The sequence below is a fragment of the Salmo salar genome, chromosome ssa12 (genome assembly GCF_905237065.1).
Source record: "Salmo salar chromosome ssa12, Ssal_v3.1, whole genome shotgun sequence".
Classification (NCBI taxonomy): Eukaryota; Metazoa; Chordata; class Actinopteri; order Salmoniformes; family Salmonidae; genus Salmo; species Salmo salar.
Window position 1 is genome coordinate 39,944,993 of NC_059453.1, and position 14,867 is coordinate 39,959,859.

Below are 14,867 nucleotides of genomic sequence, written 5' to 3' on the forward strand. Positions count from 1 at the left end.
GGGCCGATTTCAAGTTTTCATAACAATCGGTAATCTGTATTTTTGGCCACCGATTTGCCGATTATTTGTGTTTTTTTACACCTTTATTTAACTAGGCAAGTCAGATTAATAACACATTCTTATTTTCAATGACGGCCTAGGAACGGGGGTTAACTGCCTTTTTCAGGGGCAGAACAACAGATTTTTACAATGTCACCTCGGGGATTCGTTTTTGCAACCTTCCGGTTACTAGTCCAACGCTCTAACCACCTGCCTTACATTGCACTCCACGAGGAGCCTGCGTGGCAGGCTGACTACCTGTTACACGAGGGCAACAAGAAGCCAAGGTAAGTTGCTAGCTAGCATTAAACTTATCTTATAAAAAAAACTATCAATCTTAACATAATCACTAGTTATCATCAACCATGTGTAGTTATTACTAGTTTATCTAATGTGTCCTGCGTTGCATATAATCGATGCGGTGCCTGTTAATTTCTCATTGAATCACAGCCTACTTCGACAAACGGGTGATGATTTAACAAGCGTATTGGCGAAAAAAGCATTGTCATTGCACCAATGTACCTAACCATAAAACATCAATGCCTTTCTTTAAAATCAATACACAAGTATATATTTTTTAAACCTGCATATTTAGTTAATATTGCCTGCAAACATGAATTTCTTATTACTAGGGGAGTTGTGTCACTTCTCTTGCGTTCCGTGCAAGCAGCCAGGGTATATACAGCAGTTTGGGCCGCCTGGCTCATTGCGAACTGTGTGAAGTCCATTTATTCCTAACAAAGGCCGTAATTAATTTGCCAGAAATTGTAAATAATTATGACATAACATTGAAGGTTGTGCAATGTAACAGGAATATTTAGACTTAGGGATGCCACCCGTTAGATAAAATACGCAACGGTTCCGTATTTCACTGAAATAATATACGTTTCATTTTCGAAACGATAGTTTCCGGATTCGACCATATTAATGACCAAAGGCTCGTATTTGTGTGTTATTATGTTATAATTAAGTCTATAATTTGATAGAGCAGTCTGACTGAGCGATGGGTAGGCAGCAGCAGGCTCGTAAGCATTCATTCAAACAGCACCTTCGTGCGTTTGCCAGCAGCTCTTCGCAATTCTTCAAGCATTGTGCTGTTTATGACTTCAAGCCTATCAACCCCAGAGATTAGGCTGGTGTAACCGATGTGAAATAGCTAGTTAGCCGGGTCCGCGCTAATAGCGTTTCAAACGTCACTCGCTCTGAGACTTGGGAGTGGTTGTTCCCCTTGCTCTGCATGGGTAACGCTGCTTTGAGGGTGGCTGTTGTCGATGTGTTCCTGGTTCGAGCCCAGGTAGGAGCGAGGAGAGGGACGGAAGCTATACTGTTACACTGGCAATACTAAAGTGCCTATAAGAACATCCAATAGTCAAAGGTATATGAAATACAAATCGTATAGAGAGAAATAGTCCTATAATAACTACAACTTCTTACCTGGGAATATTGAAGACTCATGTTAAAAGGAACCACCAGCTTTCATATGTTCTCATGTTGTGAGCAAGGAACTTAAACGTTAGCTTTTTTTACATGCCACATATTGCCCTTTTACTTGGCACATATTGCCCTTTTACTTTCTTCTCCAACACTGTTTTTGCATTATTAAAACCAAATTGAACATGTTTCATTATTTATTTGAGGCTAAATTGATAGTATTTCTGTTTTATATTAAGTTAAAATAAGTGTTCATTCAGTATTGTTGTAAATGTCATTATTACAAATAAATAAATTTAAAAAAATTCGGCCGATTAATTGGAATCGGCTTTTTTTGGTCCTCCAATAATCGATATCGGCGTTGAAAAATCATAATCGGTCGACCTCTAGTCAAAATACCTTTGGACCTCACTGAACGTTGCCAATTATTAAAATGTTTAAATTAGTTAGACTTTCTCCCTACCTCGGTCCACTTGTCATCCCCAATGCTCTGCAGCAGCACGCAGAGTGGGTCTGACTTGGATCCAACGTCTTTGTCGAGGAGATTGCTGCACGAGATGGAGAGTTCTACTTTTGACACACATTGAGTAGCCATCTGAAAAAAGACAGTAAGAAAAAACAAGATTTCAGATCAACTATGACTATATTAAAAGCTAAAGTCTGCAGTTAAAAACAACAACAGGGTCCCTGCCACTTGCTTTGGTATACCGCTAAGGGAATGTGCCAGGGAAATTAAAATCCTCTCAAATTCATAGACAACGCTCCAGATGCAGGGACCGACAGTCCATTACATTTAAAAAATATATTTGAAGCAGTTTACATTCTTGTTGTTTATAAACAAATCGAGTAACGAACCCTTATATGTTTGGTTATGATAAAGAAAGACAGCCCATGAGGCATTTATAAATTATATTCTTCAGGAATAAATAATATAACCGCTTCCCATATCCCAGGCTTTGCTTTAACGTACACTGCTCAGTAAAAATGGCAATTTTGAGAATGAGTGAGTCTCAACCAGGTCGGCATAGAGAAAAAAAAAGAAAAGGGGAACAGGTTCTTAGCTAGCAGATTGTAATGGGCTGGGATGCGATGCTCCATTAGCAGTCACGTTAGATACTGTTTGGTGTAGCAGAGAATGGCGATACTTCCTCAATTTCCGATTTGGAAGACAAACCAAATGTCTTCTAAACGTCCATGTCTAGTTGCAGAGGGTTTTGTTTGAATTCAGAAAATGTGACGTTATTAAATGAAATAATTGTTTTGTTACAGGAAGTAATCCAACAAAGTGTACACCGCCATCTTGTGTATTTCAAATCTTCTCTCATTGAGGGGATTCGATTAATCTGGCCAAGGCACCCAGTAGGCGTGTTGTGCACCAGGAGAAAGTTGATTGCACTTGCTTTGGAACCGGACTGCCTTCCGGGCATGAGCAAGGTGCCCCGTTCAATGCCTAGGTCAGCTCAAAAAAAGTGACGTAATTAAAAAGGGCCCAGTGTGTGTGTGTGTATATATATATATAGTTGAAGTCAGAAGTTTGCATACATTTAGGTTGGAGTCATTAAAACTCGTTTTTCCAACCACTAACAAACAATATTTTTGGCAAGTTGGTTAGGACATCTACTTTGTGCATGACAAGAGTAATTTTTCCAACAATTTTTTACAGACAGATTATTTAATAGTATCACAATTCCAGTGGGTCAGAAGTTTACACTAGTTTACACTAAGTTGACTGTGCCTTTAAACTTGGAAAACTCCAGAAAATGATCTCATGGGTTTAGAAGCTTCTGATAGGCTAATTGACATAATTTGAGTCAATTGGAGGTGTACCTGTGGATGTACTTCTGACCCACTGGGAATGTGATGAAAGAAAGAAATCATTCTTTCTACTATTATTCTGGCATTTCATTCTTAAAATAAACTGGTGATCCTAACTGACCAAAGACAGGGAATTTTTACTAGGATGAAATGTCATGAATTGTGAAAAACTGAGTTTAAATGCATTTGGCTAAGGTGTATGTAAACTTCAACTAATATACACATATATTTATTCACACACAGTACCAGTCAAAAGTTGACACCTACACTCATTCAAAGGTTTTTCTTTATTTTTACATTGTAGAATAGTGAAAACATCAAAACACATTGAATCATGTAACCAAAAAAAAAGTGTTAAACAAATCAATACACATTTTATATTTGAGATTCTTTAAATAGCCACCATTTGCCTTGATGACAACTTTGCCCACTCTTGGCATTCTCTCAACCAGCTTCATGAGGTAGTCACCTGGAATGCATTTCAATTAACCTGTTAGGGCTAGGGGGCAGTATTGACACGGCTGGATAAAAAACATACCCGATTTAAATCTGGTTACCACTCCTACCCAGTAACTAGAATATGCATATACTTATTACACATGGATAGAAAACACCCTAAAGTTTCTAAAACTGTTTGAATGGTGTCTGTGAGTATAACAGAACTCAAATGGCAGGTCAAAACCTGAGAGATTCCTTTACAGGAAGTGGCCTGTCTGACCATTTCTTGAACTTCTTTTCCATCTATCTTTTACTAAGGATCTCTGCTCTAACGTGACACTTCCCACGTCTTCCATAGGCTCTCAGAGCCCGGGAAAAAACAGAATGTCGTCATTCCAGCCCCAGGCTGAAACACATTATCGCCTTTCTCAAGTGGCCGATCAAGGGCCTCTGGGCTTATGCGCGTGACCCGACCGCCCCCGCCTTTGTGATTTTTTCCTCTGTTTGCCGAAAAGGAGATTCCCTGTCGGAATATTATCGCTTTTCTACGAGAAAAATGGCGTAAAAATTGATTTTAAACAGCGGTTGACATGCTTCGAAAGTACGGTAATGGAATATTTAGAATTTTATTGTCACGAATTGCGCCATGCGCGCGACACTTCTTTACCATTTCGGATAGTGTCTGGAACGCACAAACAAAACGCCGCTATTCGGATATAACGATGGATTATTTTGGACCAAACCAACATTTGTTATTGAAGTAGCAGTCCTGGGTGTGCATTCTGACGAAGACAACAAAAGGTAATCAAACTTTTATAATAGTAAATATGATTATGGTGAGTGCTAAACTTGCCGGGTGTCTAAATAGCGAGCCCGTGATGCCTGGGCTATGTACTTAGAATATTGCAAAATGTGCTTTCACCAAAAAGCTATTTTAAAATCGGACATATCGAGTGCATAGAGGAGGTCTGTATCTATAATTCTTAAAATAATTGTTATGCTTTTTGTGAACGTTTATCGTGAGTAATTTAGTAAAATGTTAGCGAATTCCCCGGAAGTTTGCGGGGGTATGCTAGTTCTGAACGTCACATGCTAATGTAAAAAGCTGGTTTTTGATATAAATATGAACTTGATTGAACAAAACATGCATGTATTGTATAACATAATGTCCTAGGGTTGTCATCTGATGAAGATCATCAAAGGTGAGTGCTGCATTTAGCTGTCTTCTGGGTTTTGGTGACATTATATGCTGGCTTGAAAAATGGGTGTCTGATTATTTCTGGCTTGGTACTCTGCTGACATAATCTAATGTTTTGCTTTCGTTGTAAAGCCTTTTTGAAATCGGACAGTGTGGTTAGATTAACGAGAGTCTTGTCTTTAAATAGCTGTAAAATAGTCATATGTTTGAGAAATTGAAGTAATAGGATTTTTAAGGTTTTGAAAATCGCGCCACAGGCTGCCAGTGGCTGCCAGTGGCTGTTACGTAGGTGGGACGCTTGCCCATAGAGGTTAATAGGTGTGCCTGTTAAGTTAATTTGTGGAATTTTCTTTACTTCTTAACCTCTTGGGTAGGGGGCAGTATTTTGACGTCCGGATGAAAAGTGTGCCCGTAGTAAACTGCCTGCTACTCAGGCCCAGAAGGTTGGATATGCATTGTATTAGTAGATTTGGATAGAAAACACTGAAGTTTCTAAAACTGTTTGAATGATGTCTGTGAGTATAACAGAACTCATATGGCTGGCAAAAACCTGAGAAAAAAATCCAACCAGGAAGTGTGGAAATCTGAGGTTTGTAGTTTTTCAAGTGATTGCATATCTAATACACAGTGTCTGTGGGGTCATTTTGCACTTCCTAAGGCTTCCACTAGATGTCAACAGTCTTTAGAACGTTGTTTCATGCTTCTACTGTGAATGGGGAGAGAATAAGAGAATATGGAGTCAGATGACTGAGAAAATGACATGAGCTCAATCTCGTGCGCTCCCGTGAGAGTTAGGTGTGTTCCTTTTCATTTCTGAAGACAAAGGAATCGTCCGGTTGGAATATTATGGAAGATTTATGATAGAATCAATCTTTAGGATGTTTTTATACATCGTTTGACATGTTTCTACCAACTGTAATATAACTTTTTTGACTTTGAACTTACTGCGCGAGCAGAGTGCATTTGGATTACTCCACTCAACACGAACAAAATGGAGGTATTTGGACATAAAGATGAACCTTATCGATCAAAACAAAAATTTATTCTGGAACTGGGATTCCTGGGAGTGCATTCCGATGAAGATCAAAGGTAAGTGAATATTTATAAAGTTATTTGTGACTTCTGTTAACTCAAATGGCGGGTATCTGTATGGCTTGTTTTGATGTCTGAGCGCTGTACTCAGATTATTGCAAAGTTTGCTTTTGCCATAAAGCTTTTTTGAAATCTGACACAGCGGTTGCATTAAGGAGAAGTGTATCTATAAATTCTTTGAATAACAGTTGTATATTTTATCAACGTTTATGATGAATATTTCTGTAAATTGATGTGCTCATTCACCGGAAGTTTTGGGAGGCAAAACATTTCTGAACATTACACGGCAATGTAAAAATGGGGTTTTTGGATATAAATATGAACTTTATCAAGCAAAACATACATGTATTGTGTAACATGAAGTCCTATGAGTGCCATCTGATGAAGATCAAAGGTTAGTGATTCATTTTAGCTGTATTTCTGGTTTTTGTGATGCCTCTCCTTGCTTGGAAAATAGCTGTGTGGTTTTTCTTGTCTAGGCGCTGTCCTAACATAATCTAATGTTATGCTTTCGTCGTAAAGCCTTTTTGAAATCGGACAGTGTGGTTGGATTAACGAGAAGTGTATCTTTAAAATGGGATATAATAGTATGTTTGAGAAATTTGAATTATGAGATTTTTGTTGTTTTGAATTTGGCGCCCTGCTATTTTACTGGCTGTTGGCGAGTGTGTCCCGCAGGTGGAGAGGTTAATGCGTTTGAGCCAATCAGTTGTGTTGAGACAAGGTAGAGGTGGTATACAGAAGATAGCCCTATTTGGTAAAATACCAAGTCCATATTATGGGAAGAACAGCTCAAATAAGCAAAGAGAAACAAAAGTCAATCATTACTTTAAGACAAGAAGGTCAGTCAATAGAGAAAATTTCAAGAACTTTTAAAGTTTATTCCAGGGCTGTCGCAAACACCCATCAAGCACTATGATGAAACTGGCTCTCATGAGGACCGCCACAGGAAAGGAAGACCCAGAGTTCCCTTTTCTGCAGAGGATAAGTTCAGTAGAATTAACGGCACCTGAGATTGCAGCCCAAATAAATGCTTCAGAGTTCATGTAACAGACACGCCTCAACATCAACTGTTCAGAGGAGACTGCGTGAAATCAGGCCTTCATGGTCAAATTGCTGCAAAGAAACCACTACTAAAAGACACCAATAAGAATGAGTAGGTGTCCAAACTTTTGACTGGTTCTGTAATTATTATTCATATTTAATTTACTGATTATGACCCAATCCTCAGTAGCCTATTCTAGCAGACTATTTCTTACCTCAATCTTCACGCTATTCATGTTTAATAATAGGCATTTCAGGGGCAATCGGCTACCTGCCTTCATCTAAGCAAACCATGTCAAAGTTCAATTACAATCATAAACCCAGATTTTAGTCTGTAGTCTATGTTTATTGAAATGACAAGTCAATCTCGTAAATGGGCCATTTATAACAGTTTGTAGTCTTAACCTCTCTAGGGTAGGGGGCAGTATTTGCACGGCCGGATAAAAAAACGTACTCGATTTAATCGGGTTATTACTACTGCATATAATTATTGGCTTTGGCATATAATTATAGGCATATAATTATTGGCTTTGGATAGAAAACACCCTAAAGTTTCTAAAACTGTTTGAATGGTGTCTGTGAGTATAACAGAACTCATATGGCAGGCAAAAACCTGAGAAGATTCCTTACAGGAAGTGCCCTCTCTGACCATTTCTTGGGCTTCTACACTCTCTTTATTGAAAACTGAGGATCTCTGCTGTAACGTGACACTTCCTACGGCTCCCATAGGCTCTCAGAAGGCGGCAAAACGCTGAATGATGCCTTTGGAGCCCCTGGCTGAAAAACAGTAGCGCATTTGGATAGTGGTCGATCAGAGAACAATGAGACTGGGGCGCGTGCACAAGGCGACACAATGTTTTTATTTTTTCGTCTTTGAACGAAAACAGGGTTTCCCAGTCGGAATATTATCGCTTTTTTACGAGAAAAATCGCATAAAAATTGATTTTAAACAGCGGTTGACATGCTCCGAAGTACGCTAATGGAATATTTAGAATTTTTTTGTCACGAAACGCGTCGGGCGCGTCACCCTTCGGATAGTGTCTTGAACGCACGAACAAAAGAGGATATTTGAACATAACTATGGATTATTTTGAACCAAACCAACATTTGTTATTGAAGTAGAAGTCCTGGGAGTGCATTCTGACGAAGAACAGCAAAGGTAATCAAATTTTTCTAATAGTAAATCGGAGTTTGGTGAGGGCCAAACTTGGTGGGGTTCAAAATAGCTAGCCTGTGATGGCTGGGCTATCTACTCAGAATATTGCAAAATGTGCTTTTGCCGAAAAGCCATTTTAAAAATTGGACACCTCGATTGCATAAAGGAGTTCTGTATCTATAATTCTTAAAATAATTGTTATGTTTTTTGTGAACGTTTATCGTGAGTAATTTAGTAAATTCACCGGATGTTTGCGGTGGGTATGCTAGTTCTGAACGTCACATGCTAATGCAAAAAGCTGGTTTTTGATATAAATATGAACTTGATTGAACAAAACATGCATGTATTGTATAACATAATGTCCTAGGAGTGTCATCTGATGAAGATCAAAGGTTAGTGCTGCATTTAGCTGTGGTTTGGGTTTATGTGACATTATATGCTAGCTTGAAAAATGGGTGTCTGATTATTTCTGGCTGGGTACTGTGCTGACATAATCTAATGTTTTGCTTTCGTTGTAAAGCCTTTTTGAAATCGGACAGTGTGGTTAGATTAACGAGAGCCTTGTCTTTAAAATTGTGTAAAATAGTCATATGTTTGAGAAATTGAAGTAATAGCATTTCTAAGGTATTTGAATAACGCGCCACGGGATTCCACTGGCTGTTGAGTAGGTGGGACGATTTCGTCCCACATACCCTAGAGAGGTTAACATCTGGCACATAATAGCACAGAAAATAGCTTAACCTCTCTGGGCTAGGCGGGACGAATTCGTCCCACCTACGTAACAGCCACTTGCAGCCTGTGGTGCGATTTTCAAAACCTTAAAAATCCTATTACTTCAATTTCTCAAACATATGACTATTTTACAGCTATTTAAAGACAAGACTCTCGTTAATCTAACCACACTGTCCGATTTCAAAAAGGCTTTACAACGAAAGCAAAACATTAGATTATGTCAGCAGAGTACCAAGCCAGAAATAATCAGACACCCATTTTTCAAGCCAGCATATAATGTCACCAAAACCCAGAAGACAGCTAAATGCAGCACTCACCTTTGATGATCTTCATCAGATGACAACCCTAGGACATTATGTTATACAATACATGCATGTTTTGTTCAATCAAGTTCATATTTATATCAAAAACCAGCTTTTTACATTAGCATGTGACGTTCAGAACTAGCATACCCCCGCAAACTTCCGGGGAATTCGCTAACATTTTACTAAATTACTCACGATAAACGTTCACAAAAAGCATAACAATTATTTTAAGAATTATAGATACAGACCTCCTCTATGCACTCGATATGTCCGATTTTAAAATAGCTTTTGGTGAAAGCACATTTTGCAATATTCTAAGTACATAGCCCAGGCATCACGGGCTCGCTATTTAGACACCCGGCAAGTTTAGCACTCACCATAATCATATTTACTATTATAAAAGTTTGATTACCTTTTGTTGTCTTCGTCAGAATGCACACCCAGGACTGCTACTTCAATAACAAATGTTGGTTTGGTCCAAAATAATCCATCGTTATATCCGAATAGCGGCGTTTTGTTCGTATGCGTTCCAGACACTATCCGAAATGGTAAAGAAGTGTCGCGCGCATGGCGCAATTCGTGACAATAAAATTCTAAATATTCCATTACCGTACTTCGAAGCATGTCAACCGCTGTTTAAAATCAATTTTTACGCCATTTTTCTCGTGAAAAGCGATAATATTCCGACAGGGAATCTCCTTTTCGGCAAACAGAGGAAAAAAATCACAAAGGCGGGGGCGGTCGGGTCACGCGCATAAGCCCAGAGTCCCTTGATCGGCCACTTGAGAAAGGCGATAATGTGTTTCAGCCTGGGGCTGGAATGACGACATTCTGTTTTTTCCCGGGCTCTGAGAGCCTATGGAAGACGTGGGAAGTGTCACGTTAGAGCAGAGATCCTTAGTAAAAGATAGATGGAAAAGAAGTTCAAGAAATGGTCAGACAGGCCACTTCCTGTAAAGGAATCTCTCAGGTTTTGACCTGCCATTTGAGTTCTGTTATACTCACAGACACCATTCAAACAGTTTTAGAAACTTTAGGGTGTTTTCTATCCATGTGTAATAAGTATATGCATATTCTAGTTACTGGGTAGGAGTGGTAACCAGATTTAAATCGGGTATGTTTTTTATCCAGCCGTGTCAATACTGCCCCCTAGCCCTAACAGGTTAACATTCTTTTTTTGTTCACCCAAGTGTTCCTTGCTCAGAGATTGAGATCCTCTGTCCAACTTTCAAGGGATTTATTTACAATTATATACACCTGGTTCGAGTCACGAATGCTGACTTGGCTGAAAGCCGTGGTATATCAGACCATATACCACGGTTATGTCAAATCACTTTTTACTGTTCTAATTACGATGGTAATATGTATCATTCTCACCAAGGGCTATCACACACAGAGATATCGAAGACAGGAATAAGTACAAGTAGGCCCGCTATGACCTCCGCAGAGTCATTAAACGAGCAAAAGGCACAATATAGGAATAAAGTCAATTCATATTGCACAGGCTCCGATGCCCGCCGCATGTGGCTGGGGCTACAGTCCATTACGGATGACCCAACCATGATCTGCCCAACAACGCCTCTACCAAACAAACTCAATGCGTTTTATGCACACTTTGATAACAACATTGAGCCAGGTGTGAGGGCCGTCACCAACCCAGAGGATTGGATGATCTCGCTCTCCGAGGCCGACGTGAGAAGGGACTTTAAATCAGGTCAACACCTGCAAGGCCGCAGGCCCAGAAGCTATTCCAGGGCACGTTCTCAGAGCATGCGCAGAACATCTGGTAGGCATATTCACGGTCATTTTCAGCCTGTCCTTGTCCCACTCTGTAATCCCCACATGTTTGATGATTACCACAAACATTCCTGTTCCCAAGAACTCAAAGGGTCCATGCCACAATGACTAAGACCCTGTAGCAGGAATAATATACGTTTCATTTTCGAAACGATAGTTTCCGGATTCGACCATATTAATGACCAAAGGCTCGTATTTGTGTGTTATTATGTTATAATTAAGTCTATAATTTGATAGAGCAGTCTGACTGAGCGATGGGTAGGCAGCAGCAGGCTCGTAAGCATTCATTCAAACAGCACCTTCGTGCGTTTGCCAGCAGCTCTTCGCAATTCTTCAAGCATTGTGCTGTTTATGACTTCAAGCCTATCAACCCCAGAGATTAGGCTGGTGTAACCGATGTGAAATAGCTAGTTAGCCGGGTCCGCGCTAATAGCGTTTCAAACGTCACTCGCTCTGAGACTTGGGAGTGGTTGTTCCCCTTGCTCTGCATGGGTAACGCTGCTTTGAGGGTGGCTGTTGTCGATGTGTTCCTGGTTCGAGCCCAGGTAGGAGCGAGGAGAGGTACGGAAGCTATACTGTTACACTGGCAATACTAAAGTGCCTATAAGAACATCCAATAGTCAAAGGTATATGAAATACAAATCGTATAGAGAGAAATAGTCCAACAAAAGAAATACCTAAAACTTCTTACCTGGGAATATTGAAGACTCATGTTAAAAGGAACCACCAGCTTTCATATGTTCTCATGTTCTGAGCAAGGAACTTAAACGTTAGCTTTTTTTACATGGCACATATTGCCCTTTTACCTTCTTCTCCAACAATTTGTTTTTGCATTATTTAAACCAAATTGAACATGTTTCATTATTTATTTGAGGCTAAATTGATTTTATTGATGTATTATATTAAGTTAAAATAAGTGTTAATTCAGTATTGTTGTAAATGTCATTATTACCAATAAAGAAAATTAAATAAAAATCAGCACCGGCTTTTTTTGGTCCTCCAATAATCGGCATTGAAAAATCATAGATCGGTCGACCTCTAGTGTGTGTGTTTGGCCCTGTGAGTGTGCATAGAGAAATATTGAAATGAAAGGTCAATACAGATACAAGGTGAACTCGGGTATTCCGTGAAGCAATTTTGTTAGCTATTTATCAGTCGAATTGCTTGGGGATAAAAACTGTTCAAGAGCCTGTTGATGTCAGACTTGATGCACCGCTACCTCTTGCTGTGCGGCAGCAGAGAAAATAGTCTCTATGGCTTGCTTGGGTGGTTGGAGTCTTTGACGATGTTCTGGGCCTTCTTTTCACGTCGCCTGATATAGATGTTCTGGATGGCAGGGAGCTTGGCCCCAGTGATGTACTGGGCTGTCCGCACCAGACTCTGTAGCGCCACGGGGTCGAAGGCAGTGCTATTGCCAATTTAGAGGTCGACCGATTATGGTTTTTCCAACATCGATACCGATTATTGGAAGACCAAAAAAAAGCCGATACCGATTAATCGGCCGTTTAATTTATTTTTTATTTTTACACATTTATTTATAATAATGACAATTACAACAATACTGAATGGAGGTTACACACGGCGTATCACATTTAACAAACCAAACATTCAAATACTGTTACAGACGGTAAAGAAAAACCCAAACGAGTCCGTACATCAATACCGGTATATAGTAAAAACACGTATACCGCCCAGCCCTAGACTCTACACACCTGCTCACATATGAGCTGCTGCTACTGTTTATCTTATATCCTGTTGCTTAGTCCCCAGTATCCATCACTCCAGTATCCCTGCACATGTAAATATGGTATTGGATCTGACTTTAAATATTTCCTGTATATAGTATGCTTACTTTCTTTAATGTGTATTTCCTATTTTTTTTTTGTAATACATTGTTATTGATTACTGCATTGTTGGGTTTTGAGTTTGCAAGAAAGGCACTTCGCTGTACTTGTGCATTTGACATTAAAACTTAACCAGTTTATAATATCAATAAGGCACCCAGGGGGTTTGTGGTATAGGTTGCTGTATCCAGGCACTCCGTGTTGAGTCATGCGTAAGAACAACTCTTACGTTTCGATCACACCGACAGCTTCACTGCATTTTGGTACACCAGAATGACATTCATTTCCAATTAAATGCTGCGTTTGCCTTCCGTTGCAGAGGCAGTTGTAGGGCGTTCGGTGTGTTGTTGTATGCGTACGGCTTGACAGAAACGGTAGCAGAAGGTGAATGTTTTACTTTTGTTGCATACATACATACATATCCAGATGATGCTGCACACTATTTTGCGCAACCATACTATCCGTGGTCTCGAAGCGTTAGCTGTGGTGTATTGGCCACATACCACACCCCCTTGTGCCTTTTGCGTAATCATAAGTCAAACGAGTTAAATCCACATCCATTGATGCAAAATTATATTGGGAGTTTAATACGAGCGAATTATCTTCTCTTGCGACATTCAAATTCCTTTATTAAGTGATGGAAAATGATCTGGGGAGTTTGAAACGAGCGAATTATCTTCTCTTGCGACATATTCAAATTCCTTTACAGCTCGCAATAATTATTATTTAGAGTTAAACCGAATTTGCATCTAACGTTGTTACAAATTACTATGATATTTCTTCTTAATTGCCTCGAAAACGTTACGGTGGGGGAAAAAAAAGGTTTATTGTATAAATATGTCAACTCTCTTTACTGTGAAAAAAAATGTTGGGCTAGTTTTAAGGCCTTTTGGGCGGGTTTTGAGTAGTCGTGCTAAAAACCCTGGCTCACGCTAATGTTGTTCACAACACACTGGTACTGTATATTTACAATAAACTACATACTTCCTAGTTAACAGCAAAAGTTCAGCTGTGAATCAGACACCCTGAAAACTACCAGACGCGTATTTTATAGTAGAGACTCGACATGGAGAGAGAACTTTCTATGAAGTTAACAAAAACAGACTGACAAGAACCAAGGCAAGGGCCCATTACCCTCATAAAATAACAATAAACGGATTTGCCTGCTCACCTCGATCTCTAAACTAACAGAGGCTTACTTTATAAAAATAAGTAGGCTACAAATATTACCTTGTCGCACGAAGCGGAATATCAGGTCTCTTATGAAACAGTTGTACTTGTCTTACAACTAAACAGCACCCTGCCGTAACACGAAATGAATATGGAGTCGAGGAAATATTTCCTAAATAAAAGGTGTGGCAGATGAACAAGTGAGCTCAACATTGGATGATCAGAAACCATAAAAAACGTTCCTATTGGACAAGAGACAACGTCACTCACCCGTTGCCCGCAGTGCAGGGGGAAGGGTCCCTACCCCATGCAAGTCGTTGAAGTTTAACATGGTTAAGGCAAATATTTGTATATTTGTTGTTAAGGTAAGGGTTAAGGTTAGGTAGGGGACGTCCTAAGAATCCCAGATAGTACTGACCGTGCAGGAAGTGGCTACACACATATCCCGGTTGTCACTAGTTACCACAGCCACAAATTGCCTGTATCGTAAAAAATCATGAAAAACAAAATTTGCTTTTTGGTCTTAATTTAAGATTAAGGTTAGTCATAATGTTAGCAGTGTGCCTAGGGTTAAGTTTAGGGTTTGGTTTAGAAATGGTAGAAATAGGCGGGGTTTAGCCATTTGTGGCTGTGGTAATTAGTGACGACCTCATATCACTTGTTGAAGCTGAATCCAGTGCGACAGGGTGAATGATTTTTTTCTAGAGACATAAAAGATGTAGCCATTTACGATTAGCCTATCCATCCGATGTACAATGTTAACGTATAAACTCCGTTCAATATACAGTCATTAACCACCGTTGGAA

General features: G+C 39.5%; 1 protein-coding gene across 2 annotated transcripts in view; it reads right to left on the bottom strand.

The window, feature by feature from the left end:
• The window catches only part of cpne1 (copine I), a 38,702-nt gene extending 24,386 nt beyond the window's left edge, over window positions 1–14,316 (bottom strand). For both annotated transcript variants that reach the window (XM_014131610.2, XM_014131611.2), the window contains exons 1-2: window positions 14,122–14,316; window positions 1,934–2,065 (exon numbers count right to left, since the gene is read on the bottom strand). In XM_014131610.2, coding sequence (XP_013987085.1) covers window positions 1,934–2,065 — 132 coding nt within the window. In that variant the 5' untranslated portion in view covers window positions 14,122–14,316. The remainder of the gene's footprint in view (window positions 1–1,933; window positions 2,066–14,121) is intronic.
• Between the last annotated feature and the right edge of the window lie 551 nt (window positions 14,317–14,867).